Raw genomic sequence first — 27,299 nt, 5'->3', positions numbered from 1 at the left:
GCGCGGTGAAGTACGGTCGGGCTGGTTAGCTAGCTAGCCCCCCCCCCCCCGTCCCGGTGCGCACGGCGTGGGGGGAGCACGCTCATCCAGCAGTGGAGTGACGAAAGTGCTGCGCATATATATGGTATACACGTAGAGTATATATGTGTAGTATATATTTATACTTTTAAAATATACTTGCACTCTGGTACTGTGTGTGCGGGTGCTGTGTCGGCCTTCATAGGTGCTGCTCGCTAACAGCACTTGCCCCAACAGTCTGTTAAGGCTACACTGGGGGGTGGGGGGGGGGATCTTTGTCTGTGTGGTGGTGGGGAGCGGTGGCGCAGTGGTTATCGCATTGCGGCGACTTGAATTTAGGTTCCCGGGCGACGGCCGATATATCGGTGGCGAGTGAAACGCGTCGAAGAACCCGTGAGGCCTTCCGTAGGCCGACTCGGCCTTATTACAAAGACGACTCCCTGGTGGCCACGGCTCGCCGTTCGCGTGCCTCCTGCCTGGGGCCGGCATTTGCGGTGCCTGTACCACGGTTCATATTCTTAGGTTTTTTTCCGTAAAATCACGTCGTTAAAAAAGTAAAATTTAAATTAATATAAGTGAAATAAAATAAAAATCACGACGTTTCGGAGGCAACACAAGCTTCCGTCTTCAGGTGGAACCGTCACAGCACGCTTTTTTTAATTTTTTACCTACGTGACTTTACCGAAAAAACCTCAGAATATGAATCCTTGCAGTCACGAAAGCTTCAAATCTAGAATGTACCAGGGTTGTTGAATCCCCGGACCAGTGGAAATTCGTCCATCCCACAGCGCGGATGCTTTAATGTCTTGTCTTAGAAACCCACGTCTTCTTTTCACGTCCGCTTATTCCATTTAGCGCCTGCGTCTCTCTTGGCCTCTCCTTTTCCATTTATTCGTAACCAGGCGCCTTGAGACGTTAGTGGAAGGCGCCTGACAGACAACTGTCTGTTATTATTATTGTCATCCTAACATTAACCCAACCCCCTACAGCCGGGGCGTTGCTACGTGGGGATGGGACCTTTGTTTTTTAGCGTGGGGCGAGTGGAGCCACGGCTGTTTGTGGCGACACACCCAGCCCCTGTTTGGGTTAAAGCAAACACCGACGCGAAAACATATTATTTCGTAAAATAAAAAAAACAGGGGCAGCGCTCTTATAAGGTTCCGCCGAGGGAAACGCATCACCGTCCGTAAGTGCTCCCCAACCGTTAAACAAACACGGAATGCGCCGCAACAGCAACAATAAACAAGGGGAGAGGAGAATATACGTTTCCCAGCGGGGAGACGGGAGCGTTAAAATCAGTTTTTCCGCGTGCGAGGTGCGAGACGAAACTTCTTACACCGCAGGATGGTGAGAGGTGTTGGCTGCAGCGGCTTAGGTGGAGGTCCCCTTCGTCCAGCAGTGGATCGAGCGTGGCCGCCGACGATGAACGTTCGCGAATGACGGGCCGCCGATGCGGCGACAACGGTCACGGGGCGTCCGTCGCGTTGGCGAGAAGACGCACGGCGCCTGCGCGGCGCGTCGTCCTAGGTCGCGTGCCGGCCGTGGTTTTTCTCGGGCCACTCTGGCTTCTTACTATCTGATAAAATTGCACTTTTGTTTTTACTGTCACCAAGTAAAAAAAAAAGCCCAACTGAGCGCTGTATAGCTCCTGTTGTCGGGAGCGACCCGGCGATTGCAAATGATAGCTCAACGAAGTTGGCGGCTTATCATCGCCAGATGACCCCCACAGGGAGAGAGAGAGACACGCAAACTCCAAATATGCAGCAGCAGGCGTCAGGATCGGGATCGAACCCACGAACTACTGCATACCAGGCGGGGTAGTTAACATCTCCTAGCCACCGTGATGACGATGAGAGAGACACGCAAACTCCAAATATGCAGTAGGCGTCAGGATCGGGATCGAACCCATGAACTACTGCATACAAGGCGAGGGAGTTAACATCTCACCACCATGAAATGTGAACTCCTTTGTCTGGGTGCACCGCTAAATCAGGATTTGTTTATCTCATTTGCCAGAGGATTCCGGCAAGGTCACTGGTTGTTGTCCTCTGTATAACAGCTGCTCAGCGCGGTGGGCCTTTGCTGTCCCGAGTCACACATGACGGTGGTACGTTCGTTCCGCTTAAATGTGACCAGAGCATTATGTATGAACATTGGAATTGATAATAGTTTTTTTTTATCCTTTTATCTGGCAACAAAACTGACACCTTTTTTACAAGGAGTCATGTTTGCATAGACCACAATACCTGCAGTCATAATGCAAAACATAACTCTTGTTTGCATTATGACTGCAGGTATTGTGGTCTATGCAAACATGACTCCTTGTAAAAAAAAGGTGTCAGTTTTGTTGCCAGATAAAAGGGTAAAAAAACAATTATCAATTTTTTCTACTGGTAAATGAGGTTCCAGTGGTGTACATTGAACTTCTTTCGCACCGTACGTAGCCGACGGTGCTAATCGGAGGTGCGGTGGGGGGACACACCCAAACTAACACACAAGAATCAGTTCTTAAGAAATTAGTTTGTCAATCGAGATGATTTTAAAAGTGCGTAGCTCCCAGTGGCTTCCTTATATCGGAGGGAAGAGCGTTCCAGACGGCCACAGGAGCATATCTGAAAGTGTGCGATGCGGTGGCCGGATGCCAGCAGCACGTCAATGGATTATTGAATACATCTGTGTGGAGCTTTGAGCGTCACCTCATTGTTATGCATGCACGGGGGAGGGGTTTTCTCCACGTTTTCCGGTTTCCTGCCCACACGAAGCTTCACAACTCTCATCGCTAATGGGATTCCTTTGCCAAACGTTCCCAAAGTGGCAGGACCCGCTTAACAAGCAATATTGAGACTCTTTTGGTGGAAGTCTTCCCCTGGGTAAACAAATAACGGTGCATTGTGCTACGCGTGATGACACACTTTTCACGTCTGATGATTGATACGTATGTATGTATGTTGAACCGTGCTAATCGGAGGTGCGGGGGAAGGATAACAAACTAAACACAAAAAGCAGTTCTAAAGAAAGAAGTTTTCAATCTAAATGATTTTAAAATGCATAGCTCCAAGTGGCTTCCTAGTAAAGGTACACCTTTTACCAATCAACACACGAAGCCAAACGCTAGCAAATTTGCGGATGGCAACTGACTTCAGTGGAGGATGATAGTGGGTAAATAAGTCATGGATCGACCTCTGTTCTGTAGCACCACGGATGATGATAGTCCATTGGCTTCGTGGACTTAGTCCAAGCTCGTCACAACCGCAGCATTTACTTCAGTGAGCTAACCCTCGCCTGGTTTTGCCATTCTTGGGTCTCATCAGGAGGTTAAGGATTGCTAAAAATACAAACTGCGGGTTTACCAAATGTGAGTCGGTGAGAGCACTCCCTCAAAATAACGGGGCCCTGTCATGCAGAGCCCTAAGATTAGGCCTGAACCTAACCCAATCAATCTAAGTCAAGTCCTAACCCTAACTGAAAAGTCAATAACCTGAACTCGCATCTTAGCATTAAGCTAGGCTTGATGATATGGACCTCCGATGAGCGCGGTTGGCTACGTACGGTGCGAAAGAAGTTCAACACACATACAATGTCCTAAGTCCGAACTAAAGCCAAATTCCTAACCCCAATCCAAGTTTCACAACCTGAATCCTACCCCTTAAAGTCAAAACCTAAGCGCAAACCACATGCCGATTTCTCGCTCTAATACAAGGCCTAACCCTTGGCCTTCAAAGATAACCCTCATGAACTTGATGCCTAACCCTTAACCTGCTTCACTGTGGACGTTAAAGATCCCGTGACGTCATTGGCAAGAGTAGGCCATGGTCACGGATCACACGATCATGGCAAGTTTTGAAAGAAAAAATAAACCGCACCCCGCAGATTACTCGATCGGAAACTACACGCGCACACTGCCCCTCCTGAACCAAAGTTTCACGTGTGCTTTCTCTGGGTTATACAAACACAATGATTGCAACAACAACAACCTCCTCCCTATGAAGCCTAAACTACCCTATACACCCGATGACCCGACCTCTGACTCTGACCCTAACCTGAACCAACCCGCTAACCTGACCCCTGACTCTGACCCTAACCTGAACCAACTCACTTACCCGACCCCTGACTCTGACCCTAACCTGAACCAACTCACTTACCCGACCCCTGACTCTGACCCTAACCTGAACCAACTCACTAACCCGACCCCTGACTCTGACCCTAACCTGAACCAACTCACTAACCCGACCCCTGACTCTGACCCTAATCTGAACCAACTCACTTACCCGACCCCTGACTCTGACCCTAACCTGAACCAACTCACTAACCCGACCCCTGACTCTGACCCTAACCTGAACCAACTCACTAACCCGACCCCTGACTCTGACCCTAACCTCAACCAACTCACTAACCCGACCCCTGACTCTGACCCTAACCTGAACCAACTCACTAACCCTACCCCTGACTCTGACCCTAACCTGAATCAACTCACTAACCCGACCCCTGACTCTGACCCTAACCTCAACCAACTCACTAACCCGACCCTTGACTCTGACCCTAACCTGAACCAACTCACTAACCCGACCCCTGACTCTGACCCTAACCTGAACCAATTCACTAACCCGACCCCTGACTCTGACCCTAACCTGAACCAACTCACTTACCCGACCCCTGACTCTGACCCTAACCTGAACCAACTCACTTACCCGACCCCTGACTCTGACCCTAACCTGAACCAACTCACTTACCCGACCCCTGACTCTGACCCTAACCTGAACCAACTAACTTACCCGACCCCTGACTCTGACCCTAACCTGAACCAACCCGCTAACCTGACCCCCGAACCCTAAACCTCACCTGAACCAACGCGCTAACCCGACTCCCTGACCTCTAACCCCTCCACGATGGCCATGAGCAGAGAAAGAGAGAGAGCCGCGGGGTTGTTTGAGCAGAAGCCACCGGGCGTGGCGGCACGCCCTTCCTGCCTGGCTCGGGGAGTCGTCGTTGTTTCGCGAGAGACATTCCACGTGCGCCGCAGTGCGCTCCCACCGCGCACGCCGGCTGTATCACACCGTGCATTGTGGGTGTATTGTGGTGTATTGTGCGTGCATTGTGGGTGTATTGTGCGTGCATTGTGTGTATTGCGCGTGTCCATTGTGTGTGTGTGTGTTGCGCGTGTGGTGTGCGTGCATTGTGTGTGTGTATATTGCATGCATATCGTGTGAATTGTCGCGCGCATTGTGTGTGTATTTGAAATATGAATTGTACTTTACGTAAAAAAAGACTTCCTGTTTAATGTGTCGAGTTGACGTAAGGTCACATAGAACAACAGGAGGAGGAGTGGGTGTCCTATTACGAACCCGGGAACCAAACCTCTGAGTTTTCCTATTTGCCTAGGGGGGTGTACGGATGGCGGGATTTGCCGATTTGCGATGGGCAAAGGGCTTCGGTGTGCGCAACTGTGGGGGCAGCCATTTCCCTTCGCCACCATGCTGGCACTCGCCAATGCCCGCATCTGTAATACAGGGGGCCGTGGGTTCGATCGCGACCGTGACCCCTGCTGTATATTCGGAGTCTGCGTGTTCTCTCCGTGGTCGCGTGGCTTTTTCTCCGCTATATGAGGAAGTCACTGGAGCTTTGTGCACTTTCAAATCATCTACATTGGAAACTCATTTCAGCAGAACTGCTTTATGTGTTTAGTTTCTTGTCCTCCTCCCCCGCACCTCCGATTAGCGCCGTATGCCCACGCACGGCATACGCACGTGCACGCATCGTCGCGCTAGGATGTAAACAGACAACAAAGACATTCGTCACCAAGGCGCTCGTTGAGAGATTCACGTGCGAGGCTGTAGGCCGCGCGCCCACCGCCCGAGCGACTGAAGCCCCCGGAGTGTTTCGCACACGAGATGCGCCGGCGGTGTTGGCGGTGCGCGCGGTGACGGAGATGCCGGAGATGCCGGAGGTGCCGGGGGCGATCGTCGCTAACGCTAATTGTGCCCCCCCCCTCTCCTGCCAGGAGAGCCGGCGCCCGCGTGCGGCGAGAGCCGCGAGTGCGTCAACTGCGGCGCCACGGCGACGCCGCTGTGGCGTCGCGACGCCAACGGGCACTACCTGTGCAACGCGTGCGGCCTCTACCACAAGACCAACGGGCAGAACCGGCCCCTCATCAAGCCCAAGAGGCGGCCGGTGAGAGCCGCAGCGCACGCACGGTCGCTCGTTGTGGTCGTCGTTGAGGTCGTCATCGCCATCGTCATCAGATGCCGAGCTCTCTCCGAGCTTACATTGACATGCTAATCTCTTACATTGACATGCTAATCTCTTACATTGACATGCTAATCTTTTACATTGACATGCTAATCTCTTACATTGACATGCTAATCTCTTACACTGACATGCAAATCTCTTACATTGACATGCTAATCTCTTACATTGACATGCTAATCTCTTACATTGACATGCTAATCTCTTACATTGACATGCTAATCTCTTACATTGATATGCTAATCTCTTACATTTACAAGCAAATCTCTTACATTGACATGCTAATCTCTTACATTTACAAGCAAATCTCTTACATTGACATGCTAATCTCTTACATTGACATGCTAATCTCTTACATTGACATGCTAATCTCTTACATTGACATGCTAATCTCTTACATTGACATGCTAATCTCTCACAATACAATGGCCACCCCCACAGCTTCGTTTGTCAAGATTTACCCGATCTTACATTTACATGCAAATTTCATCTCTAGCCCCTCCCACTGACCCTTGGGCTACACCATCTCAAACCTTTATAACTCCTTACCTTAGCAGCGCTCCCACCATATATTCTCAGCAGCTCTCTCGAGATATTTCTCACCTGATGACGATTGCTTGTGTTGCGATCAAGACGTCAGGATAGTGTTATAATTTTTATTATTTTTATTATTTATTATTATTTTATCTATCTACGTGGCTTTACCGAAAGACCCAATAATATGAATTCCTGCATTCACGAAAGCTTGGAGTCATCTTGGCCATCTCACAGGCGCATGCTTATGGACTGACATAGGGACCCGTAGACTCACACGGGGACCCATAGACTCGCATAGACACCCATAGACTTATAGAGAGATAGATAATAATAATAAGAAGCAAGAATGGTCTTGCTAAGCTTCTCGAACTCCAGGCCGGTTCTGGGTGATTTTGGATGTCGTGCAAGACACACACACACGCAGTACATACACTTGACACGCACACACACACAAAATACACACACAGGACACACAACACGACACACAACACGGCACACAAACGATACGCATACTAGACACACACACACGCAGTACATACACTTGACACGCACACACACACAAAATACACACACAGGACACACAACACGACACACAACACGGCACACAAACGATACACATACTAGACACACACACACGCAGTACATACACTTGACACGCACACATACATACAGGACACAAAACACGGCACAGACACGATACACACACGATACACACACACACACGGCACACAACACGGCACACAACACGGCACACAAACGATACACACACACACACGACACACAACACGACACACAACACGATACACACACGATACGCACACCAGGCACACACACCAGGCACACACACCAGGCACACGACACACACGGCACACGTGCTGCTGTCGTGTTCACGTCGTGCCCGCGGCTGTTTATTGGATGTCCGGATGACACATTGTCCAGGAGTCCCTTTAAAAAGTAGAGAGGGGGTTGGGGGGGGCGGGGGGGGGAGAGTGGAGGGAGAGGGGCAGAGGGGGTAGGAGGCAGGGGAGGGGGGGCTCAGCTATTTCACGGGTCACAAGGGCAGGGTGGGAGAGGGGGTCACGGAGGGATTTGGTGGGGGGCTAAGTCACCAACACTCACGTGACCCCTACGTCGACCCACAACGACCAGCGTGGCGAAGTATGGTCAAACAACCCCCCCCACCCCACCCCGTGTCCATTAGGTACTGGGGGTGTGGGGGGGAGGGATCCATCCAGTGGTGGAGGAGCTGTCTCCTGAGAAGCAGTAGGCTCCACATGCAAGCCAGAGCTGGGCCCGTTCTATCTCCTGGCGAGGAAGCCCAAACTACGGGGAGTGTTTATTAAGTCCCCAGGCCTCTGCCCGCCCAGCAGTGTGAATGGGTGGGGGGGCGCAGGTCACGTGGTCGCCTCCGGCAGGTCGCGTGCGGTGGGGTGGTCAAGTGTGGGGTGACTCCATCCTCTTCCAGCGTGGACGAGTAGGCCAAGTACCCTCTAGAGAGGTAGCTCTCTAGAACTCTCTAGAGAGCTACCTCTTTCTCTCTAGAACTCTCTAGAACTCTCTAGAGAGCTGCCTCTTTCTCTCTAGAACTCTCTAGAACTCTCTAGAGAGCTGCCTCTTTCTCTCTAGAACTCTCTAGAACTCTCTAGAGAGCTGCCTCTTGCTCTCTAGAACTCTCTAGAACTCTCTAGAGAGCTGCCTCTTGCTCTCTAGAACTCTCTAGAGAGCTGCCTCTTTCTCTCTAGAACTCTCTAGAGAGCTGCCTCTTGCTCTCTAGAGCTCTCTAGAACTCTCTAGAACTCTCTCTCTAGAGAGAGCTACCTCGAGCGTGAGCCCATCTGGCAGCAATGGCGTGATCAAGCAATTGCAGGGCTGCGCCTTTTGCCTCGTCGTAATGATAATAACAACGACGGCAGGTTTACAGCCGTCTGTGATTCCAAATAGTGGACGGAGGAGTCCCACTGACGTTGGCCGCCGTGCGCCCGGAGCCGTAGCCGTAGCTGAGCAAAGTCATCGAAACCTTTAACCTTCACTCAAGAGTTGAAGAAGCGGAGAGTCGCGATGCCCGCCGGTGTTGGGAGGCGGGGGTCAGGGTGGAGTCGAGGCAGCGGGCGTGGGGTGGGGGGCCACTGTTGTTCAACGTCTTGGGGGGGGGGGGGCACCTACTCGGGTTTCACCACCGGCCGGCCTCGCTTGCGACAGCGGGTGGTGTGTGGGGGGGGGGGGGTGTGTGGGGGGGGGGTGGTTTGGGGGGGGGCACTGTTGTTCAACGTCTTTGGGGGGGGGGGGGCACCTGCTCGGGTTTCACCACCGGCCGGCCTCGCTTGCGACAGCGGGTGGTGTGTGGGGGGGGGGTGTGTGGGGGGGGGTGTGGTTTGGGGGGGGCCACTGTTGTTCAACGTCTTGGGGGGGGGGGGCACCTGCTCGGGTTTCACCACCGGCCGGCCTCGCTTGCGACAGCGGGTGGTGTGTGGGGGGGGGTGTGTGGGGGGGGGGGGGTGGTTTGGAGGGGGGGGGGGTTGGCGTGCGAGAGCCGCTGCGAGCGTTGGCGGCGGCGCGTCCGTGCGGTTTCCTGCGGAAGTGTGCGTGCGTCGCGATAAGAGGCGCACTTCCCACTACCACGGCCGCCTGTTTCCTGAGCTGCCCCCCTCCCCCGCTCCTCCTATGTGGGCCCCCACCCCTACCCACCCCCCCCTCCAGGTCACCCGCCCCCCCACGACCGCCCCACGCGGCCACATTCCCAACGGTCAAAACAGAATCTTGTTGTCGATTGACTGGAAATTGTGCGCGCTGCCGATTGTTTTTTTCGCGCGTCTCTCTTTAACTTTTTTTTCCTCATTTCTGCTTCGTTTTTATCGGTGCTCGAATTTTTATTTTTTTTCTTTGACCGAGCGCCGCGTAAAATGGGCCGCTTGCGCTTTTCGCACGGGTGCCCGTCCCCTGCCACGCGAGCCCGTCCCCGCCACGGGAACGTGGAATGCCCACTCTGCAGGAGGCCCAACCGGCCTGCTCGAGCAGAGTGTGCGTGCTCTGACAGTCAGCGCCACGAGCCGCTTCAAATCCGGACCCACGGGGGTTTCGCAAAGCGTGGCGGGCGCGCGGCGAGAAGGCCTTCAAAGGCCTTCATTTCTCCCCGCCTGTCTCGCCGGTTCCTGGGAGACTGCAGTGGCTGGGCACGTGGCCGCAGCCATAGCGAGAGACGTCGACTGGATGTGGAAATGCTGTATTCTGGATCGCCGACTTACTCACAACAGATCGCGTTGAAAGTATGCCGCGCCCAGCCTTGACACGGAACTAATAGATTTACATAGGGAGCATTGACTCACATAGGACCCAAAGAATAACATAGGACACGTTGATGCCTCGTGGCCAACACAGCACCCACAGACGAATTCACGAGGGGCTCTGAGCTTGAAATGATCAGGGAACGACTTTGTCCAAATCCTGCCGCTCCATCGACATCGGAACAATTCCCCTGTGGCTGTCGCGTTGGCGGGCGGCACAGCGACGATGGCGGCGGCGTGCCACGTTTGTGCGCCAAACTCCGGCGCCGGTTTTGGCGCATGTGCGCCACCCCGGCGTGTTGTTCAATTCGAGGGAGCGACCGGTTAGTGGTGGTGGCGATGGCGGGGGTGGTGGTGGCGAGCTCGCCCTTGTTTGGCAAACGGCTGCTCGCGATGCGGCGGCTGGCGGTGAGATGTAAACCACCTCGCCTGGCGTGCAGGACGTCGTGGGTTCGATCCTGACCCTGACACCTGCTGCTGTATATTTGGAGTTTGCGTGTCTCTCTCTCTCATTATCACCACGGTGGCTAGGAGATGTTGACTACCTCGCCTGGTGTGCAGGAGGTCGTGGGTTTGATCCCGACCCTGACGCCTGCTGCTGTATATTTGGATTTTGCGGTGGCCCTTTCCCCGTTGTCGCGTGGATTTTTCTCCGGGCCCTCCCGGTTGTTCCCTCCACATTTTATAAACACGTGTTTAGGGTATTTGGCCGATGTCAATTTCCACGCGACAATTCGCCACTTCGTTGTGCTGTCACTTGTGATAGCCAGGTCGCTTCTGAAAAAAAATTGCTTTGTAGCGCAGTTGGCTTTACCTGGTAAAATAAAAAAATAAAAAATTGTTTCGTTTATCTGGACATCGTAGACTCGTCGGATTGCTCCCCAGGTCTAAATAAATATTCTGATTCTCACAGAGGGCGGCACCTGCAAGCAAAAGACACGTGCAGAGCGGGGAGGGCAGACACGTGCGCGACCGTGGGCTCGCTCGCACGCAACAACAACCGCATTGAGGGACAAAGACGAACATCCCCCATGTAGCCTTCACAGACCGTTCGGGGCAAGTGCTGTTGGCTAGTAGCTGCTAATCCTGCATAATAAACGGGCAAAACATGACTTTAAACCCCCCGCCAAACCTCCTACGCATTTCACAAGTAGTACTAATCGCATATCTGAATTTCCCATAAATAGGCAAAAATTCCTCTTGATATGCAAATTATTTTGTCAAGGCGCTCTTCGCCCCTCCATCACAGCTTAAATAGTCGCTCCAAGCCTGGGGCTTGTCATTCAGACTATGTCTTCTCGACAGACCTGTTCTTCACCTGAGGACGGCTGCTTGCGTTGTGGACGAACGTCGTGAGAATTATTTGATAATGTTTTCTTTTTATCATTTTATTATTTCCATTCTACGTGACTTACCGAAAGAACCAAGAAGAGTAGCACCTATGAAGGCCGGCACGGCGCACCTTTGAGGGGTTGGGTGGCCAGAGCCACACCCGAGCGCCATTGTCTCCGCAGTGGCGATGTTTTACACACCGCACCAGGTACTGATTTGAGGCTGAGTCGACCTAGGGGAGGCCCAGGACCGGTTCATGTAACCGTCACTTGTGTTGGCCACCAATGGGATTTGAACTTGGGGTCACCGGGTTTGTAACGCAGCGTTTCAACCGTTATGCAAACCGCTCCCCTTGCCACGCAGACAGATACACGCACGCACACACACACGCGGACACACACGTGGACACGCGCACACACACGGACACGTGGACACGCGCGCACACACGGACACGTGGACACACACGTGGACACGCGCACACACACGGACACGTGGACGCACATGTGGACACGCGTGCACACACGGACACGTGGACACGCGTGCACACACGCGCACACACACACACACGCGGACACGCGCACGCACACGCGGACACGCGCACACACACACGTGCGCACACACGTGCGCACACGCCCCGCCTCGCACGTGCGAGTGCGGGAAGAACTCGTGAAGCCTTTTCCAACAGCGAAACCGCGGAAGGCGACCGCCCGCCCTGTTCCGTCAAAAAATAACTCGCGCTCGGTTTGTGACGAAAGCGATGTTGTTTTCTTTTGGCTGCTGCCTGCTTAGAGGCTGTGGCGTGCTGCTTGGGCCACTGCGGTGGCTAGGAGATGTTAACTATCTCGCCTGCTATGCAGGAGATCGTGGGCTCGATCCCGACCCTGTAGATCCTTCAGTTTGCGCGTTCTCCCTGTGGCCCACGTGGATTTTTCACCGGGTCCTGCAGTTTTTCCCCTCCACATTGAGAAGGAACGTCACGCGTTTAGCGTATTTTGGCTGCCCCTCTAAATTTCCACGTGATGACAAGCCACTTCGTTGGGATATTACTTAAACAGCTACGTAGCCCAGTAGGCCTTACCTGGTCAAAACGATAGTGGAAATTGTTCGGTACCGGCAAGGGTGGCTGCATTGTTCGCTCGATATTTTTCCCCCACCCCGGGTCGCCACGCAGACTGGACGTATGTGGCACGTGGCGAGAGAGGTATGGGGGGGGGGAGGGATCCATCCAGCATTTGGAGAAGCTGGCTCCTGACGTGCAAGCCAGAGATCGCCCGCTCTCGTCTCCCGGCGCGGAAGTTCAAACCAAGGGTGGAAATCGATACTGCAGGTTTTCTTTTTGGGTTGGGGGGTGCAGACACTGCGGTCGATTTAACACGTCGTAGTAGGCTTTGGCGACCAATATCGTACGTAATATAGGATTGTTTTGGGTGATATCGCGTAAATATAAATGCGTCGTTAAACCCGCCACCACCCGACACAGCCAACTAGTAAGGTTTGTCACGTGAACAGAATGTGGCCAATTCGTTACTAGTACAGCAACACCGGTTATGGGTTGGAGAGCCAAGCCACAACATTTACAATCTGAGTACGACGTTTCGCCAGTAATTACAACCAGATTCATCAGGCGACAGGCAGATTTGTGATGAAATCCTCCTGTTTCGTTCCTTGGATAGAGGGGATAGATGTGATGACAACAGCCGGGCCTATCGCGATGAATTCATCGCGATAGGCCTGGCTAAAATCACTCCCTGTGCAAAGACTCTGCCGGTCTCTACGCCGATGGCTTTTGGCGCTCCCATAAGTCTAAGAGTCTCTGTGCAATCAATCCTATATTGGGGTGGGGGGGGGGCATTGGTCACTCGTAAGCACGTGACGCAAATCGGCGTCGCGGGCCTGCTCCCAAACTCGCTCGCAAAAAAACAATGACCGTCGTTCAGAAAAAACAATCAGCTGCAAATTACACAACGACCCCGCGCCGAACAATGAACAATAAATGCTGTGCAAGTCAATATATATATAGAGGCACACGAGTTAATTTCCATCTCGGTAATTTTAGCCGGCGCCGCAGGATTATTGGCGAAGAGCGGGCCACGTTCGTAATGGCCGAGTTGACGAGCCTCCAATTTTCCATCGGTCATTTTTCGAAAGGCCAAGGGGGTGAGCGATACCTCGTCGGTCTCGTCAAGGAGCGCGATCCGCCGTTACGCGAACTCCGTCATCCTCGTAGCAGCAGCAGCGGCAGCAGCAGCAGCGGCAGCAGCGGCAGCAGCAGCGGCAGCAGCGGTAGCAGCAGCGGCAGCGGCGGCAGCGGCAGCAGCGGCGGCAGCAGCGGTAGCAGCAGCGGCAGCAGCAGCGGCAGCGGCAGCAGCGGCGGCAGCGGCAGCAGCGGTAGCAGCAGCGGCAGCGGCAGCAGCAGCGGCGGCAGCAGCGGCAGCAGCAGCAGCAGCGGTAGCAGCAGCGGCGGCAGCGGCAGCAGCGGCAGCGGCAGCAGCAGCAGCAGCAGCGGTAGCAGCAGCGGCGGCAGCGGCGGCAGCGGCAGCAGCGGTAGCAGCAGCGGCAGCGGCAGCAGCAGCGGCGGCAGCAGCGGCAGCAGCAGCAGCAGCGGTAGCAGCAGCGGCAGCAGCAGCAGCGGTAGCAGCAGCGGCAGCGGCAGCAGCAGCGGCAGCGGTAGCAGCAGCAGCGGCGGCAGCGGCAGCAGCGGTAGCAGCAGCGGCAGCAGCAGCGGCGGCAGCAGCGGCAGCAGCAGCAGCAGCGGTAGCAGCAGCGGCGGCAGCGGCAGCAGCGGCGGCAGCAGCGGCAGCAGCGGTAGCAGCAGCAGCAGCGGCAGCGGCGGCAGCGGCAGCAGCGGCAGCAGCGGTAGCAGCAGCGGCAGCAGCAGCAGCAGCGGCGGCAGCGGCAGCAGCGGCAGCAGCGGTAGCAGCAGCAGCGGTAGCAGCAGCAGCAGCAGCAGCGGCGGCAGCGGCAGCAGCGGCAGCAGCGGTAGCAGCAGCGGCAGTAGCAGCAGCAGCGGCAGCAGCAGCAGCGGTAGCAGCGGCGGCTTTTGGCGTAGCCATCGAACAAAGACGGCCGGTCACCGCATCGCCCGGGGCTTTCAGACGCGCTGCATCCGCGGCCGTCTGGAGCTCTCTCCTCCTTCCGACATCGGGAAGCCGCTGGGAGCTACGGCACTTTTAAATCATCCAGATTGACGAACTAATTTCCTTAGAACTGCTTTTAGTGTTTCGTTTATTGTCCTTCCCCCACACCTCTAAATGAGCGCGGTTGGCTACGCACGGTCCAAAGGAAGTTCTACATACAGACACACACACACACGTACAGACCGTATACACGGAGCAAGGGAACAATCTCAAATGTTTTTTTATTCTTAGGTTTTTTCGGTAAAGTCACGTAGGTAAATTTTTTAATTAATTAAAGTAAAATAAAAATAAAATAAAAATCACGACGTTTCGGAGGCAACACAAGCTTCCATCTTCAGTTATTAATTTTAATTTTTTACCTACGTGACTTTACCGAAAAAAAATCTAAGAATATGAATCCTTGCAGTCACGAAAGCTTCAAATCTCCAATGTTTTGTTTGTTTATTATTTGGTTTGAGGATGGAGCAATCGGCCCGTGGCGCTTTCAGCCGGCGCGCCGGGTGGATCGTTACGGCGCAGGGCTCGTGAGAATTGGTGGCAGCGGTGGCTAGCGGGGGGGAGGCCTTCATCCAGCAGTGGATTGACCCTGGCTGATTATATCGGCGGACCGAGACCTGATTTGTGTTGTTGCATAACACTTTTATTCGATCGACGCCCACATTTGATCATTATTAGTGTGACCACATAGTCATTTGTCTTAATATAGCGGCAGTTGCGCAACTGCATCTCCCACAGCACTCGGAGGCTCGTAAGATCAAGGTGTCGATCGGTACAATCAATGAGTTGTTTACACGTATTCTTAGGTTTTTTCGGTAAAGTCACGTAGGTAAAAAATTTAAATTAATAAAAGTAAAATAAAATAAAAATCACGACGTTTCGGAGGCAACACAAGCTTCCGTCTTCAAGAAGACAAAAACCTAATAATATGAATCCTCGCAGTCACGAAAGCTTCAAATCTAGAATTGTTTACACGTGTGGCCGGAAAACCGGAGCACCCGGAGAAAAACCCTCACGGCGTTCAAATGGGACGGATGGAGTTTAGTGCGCACTTGCGGTACCGCCATCTCCTGGCGAGCACGGGTACGGGAACCTCCTTGACGGCCAGGGCCACAAGGGAGCTTCGCTATCTTTGCGCGGTGATCCGCCGACCCATCGCCGTTGTAATGATTTTGATTATTTTGCTGATGTAAATGTCCAAATGATGCGCTATTTTGCGTGCTCATGGTTTAGTGTTGTATTTGTACGTGTTTGTGTGATTTAAATTTCGATTTAAAGCTTTCGTGACTGCAGGGATTCATATTCGTGGTTCTTTCGGTAAAGTCACGTGCTTTGCACTCGTATTGTGTTGTTGTTTTGTGTTTGTTGTTGTCACGTTCTTGCCCAGTGCCCCGACTGGACATCTGTGAACAAGAGCTTTATAGCTCATCGGATTCCTCCTGCAGTATAGATACTGATTCTGATTCCAACCCACCAACCTCACTGGCTCCCTCGGTGCTGGATTATCACAGGCAGCTACGTGCAGCAGCGTCGTCGCTGCCACCATTCTGCTATGATTACGGCCTGTTCCTAGAGGCTTCTGTACCTTCAGCAGCGTCATCGGCATCGTCGTCGTTGAAATCTGTCAACGCATTTCGGTGCCCCCAGTGTGTTACTGACGAGGCTGACGTTACGCTCGGTGCTTTATGACGAACATTGAAAGCTTTAATGCGTCAGCTCCGTACGTCCGTCCGTCCGTCTGTAACGACGAATTCTCGGAAATACGACTCGATAAGAACGAAACTTCGGTGCCAAGTTCTGCCTTCGGGTGGCAACTCAACCCGATTGAAAACCTCGGCGGGCAAATTGATCAAAGCTTTGCGCAAAGTTTGCCGACACAAACCCGTGCGAAAAGACATTAATAAAATGGCCTCTTCTGCCGAGGCGATGACGCGATTCCACGTGGCGGAAGGTCTCACGGCAATGAGGGTCTAACGCCAGTGAAGGTCTAACGTTACCCACCGTCAATGAAGGTCTAACGTTACCCAGCGCCAGTGAAGGTCTAACGTTACCCAGCGCCAGTGAGGGTCTAATGTTACCCACCGTCAGTGAAGGTCTAATGTTACCCACCGTCAGTGAAGGTCTAACGTTACCCAGCGCCAGTGAGGGTCTAACGCCAGTGAAGGTCTAACGTTACCCAGCACCTGTGAAGGTCTAACGTTATCCACCGTCAGTGAAGGTCTAACGTTACCCAGCGCCAGTGAGGGTCTAACGCCAGTGAAGGTCTAACGTTACCCAGCACCTGTGAAGGTCTAACGTTATCCACCAGTGAAGGTCTAACGTTACCCAGTGTCAGTGAAGGTCTAACGTTACCCACCACCAGTGAGGTCTAACGTTACCCACCATCAATGAAACGCCCGCCGATGGCGAGGGGCACGTGTGCACGTGTTTGTTTTCGTTGCGTGTCCTCAGAAAGCCCCGCGAACGGAACCCGTCTCTCGTGCGTGCCGTGCGTGCCGTGCGTGCCTTGTGCCTCGTGCGTGCCGTGCCGTGTGCCTCATGCGTGCCGTGCCGTGTGCCTCATGCGTGCCGTGCCGTGCGTCTCATGCGTGCCGTGCGTGCCGTGGGTGCCGTACGTGCGTGCCGTGCCGTCCGGTGTGTGCCGTGCGTCTCGTGCGTGCCGTGCTTCGTGCCGTGCGTGCCGTGCCTTGTGTGCCTCGTGCGTGCCGTGCCTTGTGCAGTGCGTGCCGTGCCTTGTGCCTCGTGCCGTGCGTGCCGTGCCTTGCGTGCCTCGTGCGTGCGCCTGATTGTTCTTCCTCTGCCGCCGCGTGGTCGCAGGCGAGCAGCTCGCGCCCGTCCACCACTTGCGCCAACTGCCAAACCGCCACCACGACGCTGTGGAGGCGCAACGGCAGCGGCGAGCCCGTGTGCAACGCGTGCGGCCTCTACTTCAAGCTGCACAACGTGAGTGCGCGCGTGTGCGCGCGCGTGTGAGCGTGTGTGTGTGCGCGTGTGTGTGTGTGCGCGTGTGTGTGTGCGCGTGTGTGTGTGTGCGTGCGCGCGCGTGTGTGTGCGCGTGTGCGTGTGCATGCGCGCGCGTGTGTGTGCGCGTGTGCGCGTGTGTGTGTGTGCGTGCATGTGCGTGTGAGCGTGTGAGCATGTGTGTGCGCGTGTGCGCGTGTGCGTGTGCGTGCATGTGCGTGTGCGCACGTGTGTGTGCGTGCGTGTAGCGGCTAACGCGCGTCGCGCTGCTACGAGCCCGACGTCCCCCCGGTTTGATTCCCGACTCACGAGAGAACACCCCGGTGACGATTATCTGAACCGGGCCTGGGTCTCCCCTAGGTCGACTCGGCCTCAAACGAGCACCTGGTGCGAAGGCCGCCCCCCCCCCCCGCGCGTGCCGCAGTGCCGGCCTTCACCGGCGCCGCTCGCTAGCAGCACTTGCCCCAACAGTCGAAGGCCACGGGCAAGGATCTTTATCTTTGGTTTGGAGCTGAACGGACTTGCCGGTATCAGCGGCGGTGTCAACATCGGCCCTCGCTGCGGAGGGGTTTGAGAAACTTGCGCCACCGCTCCCCACCTCGTCACACCCCGGACACCACCCCCCCCCCACCCGCCCAGCAGCGACCGGCGTGGTGAAGTATGGCCAAACGTCCCAAAAACATGTTCCCGCTGGGTCAAGGCGAAGGAGTAGGAGGAGGAGCGCTTTGCATGTCGCAGCTCCCAGAGTGAGGGGGCGGTGTAGAGGGATGGGGGTGGGGGGGGGGTTCAGGTGTTTTCACCTCGGTTGAACCGATGCAAAGTGGGGGGGGGGGGGTGGGGGGGGTGAAAAGTGCGTTTCGTGTCGAGTTCGGCATTGGGCAGGCTACGGAAACGCACGCTGCAACGCACGCACGGGCGCACGCACAAACGTAGACACGGACGCACATACACGCACGTACACACACGCACACACAAACTTACACACGCACATACACACGGACGTACACACACGCACACACGCACATACACACACGGCCGTACACACACGCACACACGCCCACGAACATACACACAGACGCACACACATGCACGTACACACACGCGCACGCACACACGCCCACGCGCACACGCACACCGCACACGTACACACAGACGTACACACACGCACACGTACACACACGCGCACGCACACACGCCCACGAACATACACACAGACGCACACACACATGGTACAAAGCCAAATATCGCCCCCCTCTCCGACATATAGCCAATGACAGTATTGGGGCAAGTGCTGTTAGTGAGCACCTCTGACGGCTGACATGGCGCACGAGGGGGCGGGCGGCCAGCACCACGCCCGGCCGCCTTTGCCTCCCCAGTGGCGATGTTTTACACACGTACTCGTTTGAGGTCGGATCGACTTTTTTGGGGGTAAGGCCCTGGGACTGGTTAAAATATTCCCCGCGGTCAATGGGCGTGGACGGTAAACAAACTGGGTTTGGTGGGTTCACGGTGCGGTGCGCCTAACCGCATCGCCACCGCTCCCTGCACGCGCGTGCACACGCGCAGGCAGGCGCGCAAGCGTGTCTGCGCGCACAAGGAATGCACGCGGCGTGTGGCGATTCTCCTCCATACTTCACCCCGCTGGCAGAGGTCGCAAACGGGTTTTGATTCCTTACCCGTACCCGGCCGCACCAGGGTCGCAAACGGGTACCCGTACCCGTACCCGGCTGGGTACGGGTAGCCGGGTATCGGGTAGGGTACGGGTATCGGGTACCCGGTTGCGACATCTGCCCGCTGGTCAGTGGGGGGTTGCGGGAGAAGTTCAGATCTGGGTCAACTCCGATCTTTGATGAGGAACCCACCGGGGAGCCGTGCGCCTTTCAATCGTCGAGATGGAATTCTCACTTCGGCTTTTTCTGCGCGTCTCGTTCGTTGTCCTTCCTCCCCCCCGCCGCACGTCCGATTAGCGCGGTTGGCTACGTACGGTGCGAAAGAAGTTCAACACACCTGATGATGATGATGATGAAATTCATAACGCGACAATTTTGGCAGTGTAGTGTATAGTATAGTGTGGTGTACAATGGTGTAGCTATAGCAGTGTAGTGTGTAGTAGTGTAGTGTATAGTAGTGTAGTGTATAGTATGCTGGAAACTAGTGTAGTGTATAGTGTAGTGTATGATAGCTTGGTGTATAGTGTAGTGTAGTGTATATCAGTGTAGTGTATATCAGTGTAGTGTATAGTAGCTTCGCGTAGCGTGTAGTAGCGTAGTGTATACTAGTATACTGCATGGTAGTATAGCGTAGTGTATAGTGTATCGAGATGCCAGGTTGTAACAGTTCAAGTCCTTGGTGTTCGAAGCGTGAACGATAATTGATCTCGGGGTGGGCATGCTCACGGTGCGGCGTGCTCACTGTTTCCGCGCGCCGCCCCCAGTTTACGGGAAATGCAAAGGTGATGGGAATTACGTGCGCAGCAGTGCTCGCTGTAGAGTCGTGGAGAGAAACGTCCCTGTGCACGCTCGAGATGGCAATGAAGGCAAACAACGAAACGCTACAAAGTAGGCGGTGAAATGAGACAAAAAGAAACACCGGGGAATCGATTCTTGAGTCGTGGGTGGGGGGGGTCGCAACCCTGAATCGGGACGTTGGTGGAAGTGAAATTATAATTGGCCCTAATTGGGGGGAGGGGAGGAGGAGGGGGGGGAGGTGGATCCGACCGTTCAGTATTAGCCGTGAAGAAATCTTTCACGTTATCGAAATGAAATGTGTATGCGGAGCCTTGACCCCCAAGCGCCTTGGCAGGGAGTGAACAACGGTGCCGATGAATTCGACGGCGGAGATTTGGGGGGGTGGGGGGGGGGGCAGAATAGGCGAGAGGAGGGGTACACACGCGTGCGTGCGCGTGTGTACTTCTTTCGCACCGTACGTAGCCAAGCGTGATAATTTGAGATGTGGGGGAAGGACCACAAGCTATGTATGTTGAACTTCTTTCGCACCGTACGTAGCCAAGCGTGTTGATCGGAGTAAGGGGCAGGCATCAGGGGTCGTCGCGGCGTGCACGGTTGTGTGCTCGTCGCTGAATTGGACCTCGGCGTTGTGAATCAGCTGGTGGGTGAAGGCTTCCCGTTTGTGGTGGGGGTTGTTTTGGGGCCCTTGACCTCGCGACGCCGGTAGGTGGTGGAGGAGGCTGCCGATATTGACGCTTTTGTCGACCACGTGCACCGACTTTGCAAGCAATATATTGCATTCAAACTTATACATATTTTTTTTGTTATCTTGTAAAGCATTATTATTGTTAGTTTCACTACTGTTATTGCCTTTGAGAGTCGCCTCCACCCCCCACCACCCCCCACCACCACCCCCCAACCCCAACCACCAACCACCCCCCCAACCCCCACCACCCCCCACTACCACTCACCACCCCCCACCACCACCCACCACCAACCACCACCCCCCACCACCACCCCCCCACCCCCCACCACCACCCACCACCAACCACCACCCCCCACCACCACCCCAGACCACCCCCCACCACCCCCCACCACCCCCACCCCCCACCACCCCCCACCACCCCCACCCCCCACCACCCCCCACCACCCCCCACTACCACTCACCACCCCCCCACCCAACACCACTCCAACCCCCCGCCACCCCCCACCACCCACCCCCCCCCACCACCCCCCACCACCACCCCCCCACCCCCAACCACCAACCACCCCCCAACCCCCACCACCCCCCACCACCACCCCCCACCCCCCACCACCACCCACCACCAACCACCACCCCCCACCACCACCCCAGACCACCCCCCACCACCCCCCACCACCCCCACCCCCCACCACCCCCCACCACCCCCCACTACCACTCACCACCCCCCACCCAACACCACTCCAACCCCCCGCCACCCCCCCACCACCCACCCCCCCCCCCACCACCCCTCACCACCATTCCCCACCATTCCCCACCACCCCCACCACCCCCATCACCCACCACCACCACCCCCCACCACCCCCCACCACCCCCATCCCAAGCAGTGCTCACGTGCTGTCACACGTGGCACCCTCGGCCTAGACGTGTAGCTACAATCTCAGAGCTGTTCCTATGCTGTGATGTGTCTGGCTTTCGGCTTGACTGAGTTACCGATGACTGACTTACGGACTGACAGATTAACTGATTGACTAACCAACTTACCAGCTGACCGGCTGATTGAACAACTGACTGATGAAGTGAGTGACCGACTGCCCGACTTACTGGCTGATCAACCAACTCGCTGAGCGACTGACCAACCAACCAACCAACCGACTTATTGATCGATGGACTTACCCATCAACCGAAAAAATTAGTCACCACAGCAACTGACTCACCGATTCGATTGCCTAATTGATGGGCAAACCCTCCATCAAATGAACAAACTAACTACTTGATCGACCAACCACAAACAACTTATTCACGATAGCGGTTTTCCTCTTTGAGTTAGATCACGTGCATTTACAAATGTGTCGTTGAACCCGCCACCACCCGACACAGCCAATCAATGAGGTTGTGTCATGTAAACAAAACGTGTCAATTCGTTACGGTTGTGTGTCGGAGAGTAAACCCACAACAACATTTTACAATTCGAGCACTGTGACGTTTCGCTGGCAATCACCAACCACCAGCTTCATCTGACCCGATCGACCGACCGATTTACTCACCGACATACTGATCTACTGATCTACTGACCTTCTGATCTACTGATCTACTGACCTATTGACCTACTGACCTACTGATCTACTGATCTACTGACCTACTGATCTACTGATCTACTGATCTACTGACCTACTGACCTACTGATCTACTGATCTACTGACCTACTGACCTACTGATCTACTGATCTACTGATCTACTGACCCACTGACCTACTAATCTACTGATCTACTGACCTACTGACCTACTGATCTACTGATCTACTGATCTACTGACCTACTGACCTACTGACCTACTGACCTACTGATCTACTGATCTACTGACCTACTGATCTACTGATCTACTGACCTACTGATCTACTGACCTACTGACCTACTGACCTACTGATCTACTGATCTACTGACCTACTGATCTACTGATCTACTGATCGACCGACCGACCGACTGATCTGATACAATCGTCTCTTCCTCTGGCACGCACCTCCGGCAGGTAAACCGGCCAATCGCCATGAAGAAGGAGGCCATCCAAACGCGCAACCGCAAGAACTCGACGGGCGGCAAGGCCCGCCGGCGGCCTCGGAAGGGCCGGTCCGCGGCAAACGACGAAGCCTCGGACGCGGCGCTACGGCGGCCTCCCTTCTTCCACGCCGCCCTCACGGCCTCCGCGCTGCCCCCGCACCTCCTGGGTAGCCACCACCATCACCAGCACCACCAGCACCATCAGCACCAGCAGCACCACCAGCAGCAGCAGCAGCATCACCGTCTGCTCTCCCCGGCGTCGTTGGCGTTGGCGGTGCCGCACGGCATAGCCGGCGGAGCGACGCTTGCGTACCTCCCTCCGGACGGAGTGGCGCTGTCCGTTCAGCACCAGCAGCAGCAGCAGCAGTTTCAACACTACCAGCATCATCAGCAGCAGCCTCTACGCCCGCACCCCTCCGGCAATATGTTGACCGCCATGGGATAAATGCCGGCGCTGAGTGATGTCGGTGGTGGTGGTGATGGTGGTGATGATGATGAGGTTCGGTTGAAACAACTGCCAAACACAAGGCCACCGTGCGTGCGTGCGTACGTGCGTGCGTGCGGTTACATTGAATAGAATTTGTCATCAAGGTGCGCCGTTGCGTTGCCTGGAGAGGGACGCTGTTGGCTGGTAGTCTTTTCACGTCGTGGAGACGTGGCACAGTTTTGATGGGCACAATATTGCGTGCAAAACCAATTTGGATTTTTTTTATTTTATCGGATGAGACTCTGTGAAGGTTCTGCGCACCGCATTTGGACAACTGGAAGAGTAACCGTGTCGGGACCTGCGCCGGACGCTTTAAACGCAGGCCGCGAGTCTGCGTCACCGGATTCCTGGGGTACAAGTTCCAATATTTTACCGGAATTCTCAGTTCGTGCGTCCTTTATTCAGCCAGGCGAGAGCAAATTTAGATTTTATATATATAAATATATACGTGTTTCTTCACTTTGCAAAGATTATATTTGATACCATAGTTACGTGGGGGTACCGGCTTTTACTCGTCGTCAGTTTTCGTCGTGAGTTGTTTTTGTGCAGTTTTGACAAAGCGCCGATGTTTATTTTAAAGTTTTCCCGGCTGTGCCTTCATCTCGCCGTGGGCCCTTCCCCTGGGGGCCTCACGGCCCGCGCTGTCTCTCGAACGGTCGTTGGGCGCGTCGGACGACGACCCTTTTATAACGTTTTGCCCAAAGCGTACGTACGTTTGAACTTTTCGATTTAAAGCTTTCGTGACTGCAGGGATTCATCTTCTTGGTTCTTTCGGTAAAGTCACGTAGAAGGGAAATAATAAAAATAAAACAGAATAAAATAATTCTCACGACGTTTCGGCCACAACGCAAGCAGCCGTCCTCAGGTGAAGAATAGGTCTGTCGGAAAGACAGCGTCTGAAGATAGCGTCCATTCAGACGCTGTCTTTCCGACAGACCTGTTCTTCACCTGAGGACGGCTGCTTGCGTTGTCGCCGAAACGTCGTGAGAATTATTTTATTATGTTTTATTTTTATTATTTTATTATTTCCCTTCTACGTGACTTTACCGAAAGAACCAAGAAGACGTTTGAACTTCTTTCGCGCCGCGCGTGGCCAACCGTGCTACTCGGAGGTGCGGGTCGGGGGGGGGGAAGGACAACGAACAAAAACACGCCAACGAACGGGCAAACAGAATCGCACATCTCGACGGGACGGGCGAACGAACGCAGTGGCCGCCGATCGACTCGGGACGCAGCGACCGCTTTGGATTCATGAGAATATATTTTGTATTTCAGCGGAGTGACTCGGTTAACGTTCGATCGCTATTCTCATCAAACGAATCCCAGCCGCCATGGATCTTACACTTCGTACTCGCAGGCTCCGAGGCACGGATTTGCAGACTGCCCTGCTTGCTCCGCTGCATCCACGCACACACAAAGACAAAGATATACCCCGTGTAGCCTGAGCAGACTTTTTGGGGCAAGTGCTGTTCGCGAGTAGCACCTACGAAGGCCGGCACGGCAGGCGAGGGGGTGGGTGGCCAGCACCACGCCCCGGCCGCCTTTGTCTCCCCAGTGGCGATGTTTACTACACACCGCACCAGGTACTCATTATGAGGCCGAGTCGACCTAGAGGAGGCCCAGGATCGGTTCAGACATTCGTCACCGATGTTGGCCGTGAGCGGGAATCGAACTCGGTTCGTAACGCAGCGTAGCGCTAACCGCTACACACCACCGCTCCACACGCGCACGCACAACAGAATTCGTGCCCACGCGATGAGTTTGCACGCTTTGTCAGTGGACCGGGAACTTTGTGCGGATGGCACGTCCGGGGCGTGCCGGTTGGAAGGGAAGACCCATGAAAGCACCGGGGCCATCCCCGCCAAACCGGGGGACGTATCTGGGTAGCCTCGGTCGAACGAGGGCAGGAGGTTAGGGGTGGCTGTTGGTGGCGGGGGGGAGGGGAGCCGTGGGGATGGGTTGAGCGGAGGCCAAACGCATCGCGAGGCGCGACGGCGCAGGAAGTCGTTCCGCTCACGTATGACCGGTGAATCAACACGAGCGCTCGGCGAACACAATACTGCGCCCGGCGGCGAGAGGCTCCGGGGGGTGCACGACTGGGCGACCGGGAGACGAGGACTCGGACTCACGCGACAGAGAGGTCTTCCCCGAGCTGCCTCACCGCTCACCTCCCGCTCACCTCCCGCTCACCTCCCGATCACCTCTCGCTCACCTCCCGCTCACCTCCCGATCACCTCCCGCTCACCTCCCGCTCACCTCCCGCTCACCTCTCGCTCACCTCTCGCTCACCTCCCGCTCACCTCCCGATCACCTCCCGCTCACCTCCCGCTCACCTCCCGCTCACCTCTCGCTCACCTCTCGCTCACCTCTCGCTCACCTCCCGCTCACCTCCCGCTCACCTCCCGCTCACCTCTCGCTCACCTCCCGATCACCTCCCGATCACCTCCCGCTCACCTCCCGATCACCTCCCGCTCACCTCCCGCTCACCTCTCGCTCACCTCCCGCTCACCTCCCGATCACCTCCCGCTCACTTCCCGATCACCTCCCGCTCACCTCTCGCTCACCTCCCGCTCACCTCTCGCTCACCTCCCGATCACCTCCCGCTCACCTCCCGCTCACTTCCCGCTCACCTCCCGATCACCTCCCGCTCACCTCCCGATCACCTCTCGCTCACTTCCCGCTCACCTCTCGCTCACCTCCCGATCACCTCCCGCTCACCTCCCGCTCACTTCCCGCTCACCTCCCGATCACCTCCCGATCACCTCCCGATCACCTCTCGCTCACCTCCCGCTCACCTCCCGCTCACCTCCCGCTCACCTCCCGCTCACTTCCCGCTCACCTCCCGATCACCTCCCGATCACCTCCCGATCACCTCCCGCTCACCTCCCGCTCACCTCCCGCTCACCTCCCGATCACCTCCCGCTCACCTCCCGATCACCTCTCGCTCACCTCCCGCTCACCTCCCGCTCACCTCCCGCTCACTTCCCGCTCACCTCCCGATCACCTCCCGCTCACTTCCCGCTCACCTCTCGCTCACCTCCCACTCACCTCCCGCTCACCTCCCGCTCACTTCCCGCTCACCTCCCGATCACCTCCCGCTCACCTCCCGCTCACCTCCCGATCACCGCCCGCTCACTTCCCGCTCACCTCCCGATCACCTCCCGCTCACCTCCCGATCACCTCCCGCTCACCTCCCGATCACCTCTCGCTCACCTCCCGATCACTTCCCGCTCACCTCCCGCTCACCTCCCGATCACTTCCCGCTCACCTCCCGATCACCTCTCGCTCACCTCCCGATCACTTCCCGCTCACCTCCCGATCACCGCCCGCTCACCTCCCGATCACCTCCCGATCACCTCCCGCTCACCTCCCGATCACCTCCCGCTCACCTCCCGATCACCTCTCGCTCACCTCCCGATCACTTCCCGCTCACCTCCCGATCACCGCCCGCTCACCTCCCGATCACCTCCCGATCACCGCCCGCTCACCTCCCGATCACCTCCCGATCACCTCTCGCTCACCTCCCGATCACTTCCCGCTCACTTCCCGCTCACCTCCCGATCACTTCCCGCTCACCTCCCGATCACCTCCCGCTCACCTCCCGATCACCTCTCGCTCACCTCCCGATCACTTCCCGCTCACCTCCCGATCACCGCCCGCTCACTTCCCGCTCACCTCCCGATCACCGCCCGCTCACCTCCTGCTCACCTCCACGCGTTCCTCAGCGTCGCTCCGAGAACGGCGAACTGCCCGTGCCGTAGTCATGCCGCGTCGGGGGCGACCGCGGGGTTCAATAAACAAACCTCCCCCTCCCACCGTCCCACCTCCCAAAAAAAACCAGCGAAACGTGCCGATGCTGTTGCTTTAGCGAGGGCCGTGGTGGCGTGCTGCAATCGGTAGTTCGATCAGCCCCCATTCTTCTCTCCACTAACAAACCAGCAGACCGGCGACCTTGGCGTGGCGTGTCCCAGCCCGTCGCGTATCCGCACCGACCAATTAACCGCCACCCCCCCACCCCCCCCACCACGGCACCGTCCCCCCACACCGCACGCGAACCCAGCGCAGAACGGCAGCGTTTGGCGAGCGGCGTGTCGCGAAAACG

At 55.7% G+C, this 27,299-nt stretch overlaps 2 protein-coding genes across 6 annotated transcripts in view; both read left to right on the top strand.

Moving 5' to 3' along the window:
* The window catches only part of LOC144740945 (uncharacterized), a 41,454-nt gene extending 16,224 nt beyond the window's left edge, over window positions 1-25,230 (top strand). For all 5 annotated transcript variants that reach the window (XM_078623637.1, XM_078623634.1, XM_078623633.1 and 2 more), the window contains 3 exons: window positions 6,017-6,186; window positions 17,363-17,488; window positions 22,682-25,230. In XM_078623637.1, the coding sequence (XP_078479763.1) occupies window positions 6,017-6,186; window positions 17,363-17,488; window positions 22,682-23,155 (770 nt within the window). In that variant the 3' untranslated portion in view covers window positions 23,156-25,230. The remainder of the gene's footprint in view (window positions 1-6,016; window positions 6,187-17,362; window positions 17,489-22,681) is intronic.
* LOC144740946 (uncharacterized) lies at window positions 25,228-26,938 on the top strand (the record flags this gene model as incomplete). Its single annotated transcript, XM_078623638.1, is given in 2 exon segments — window positions 25,228-26,209; window positions 26,212-26,938. Coding segments are annotated over 2 exon segments (1,709 nt in total), but the record flags the coding sequence as incomplete, so codon positions are not given.
* Window positions 26,939-27,299: the final 361 nt, after the last annotated feature.

This window comes from Lampetra planeri, unplaced genomic scaffold (genome assembly GCF_965212315.1).
Source record: "Lampetra planeri unplaced genomic scaffold, kcLamPlan1.2.h2 scaffold_355, whole genome shotgun sequence".
NCBI classification, from domain to species: domain Eukaryota; kingdom Metazoa; phylum Chordata; class Hyperoartia; order Petromyzontiformes; family Petromyzontidae; genus Lampetra; species Lampetra planeri.
This window is presented reverse-complemented; position numbering and strand designations above follow the sequence as displayed.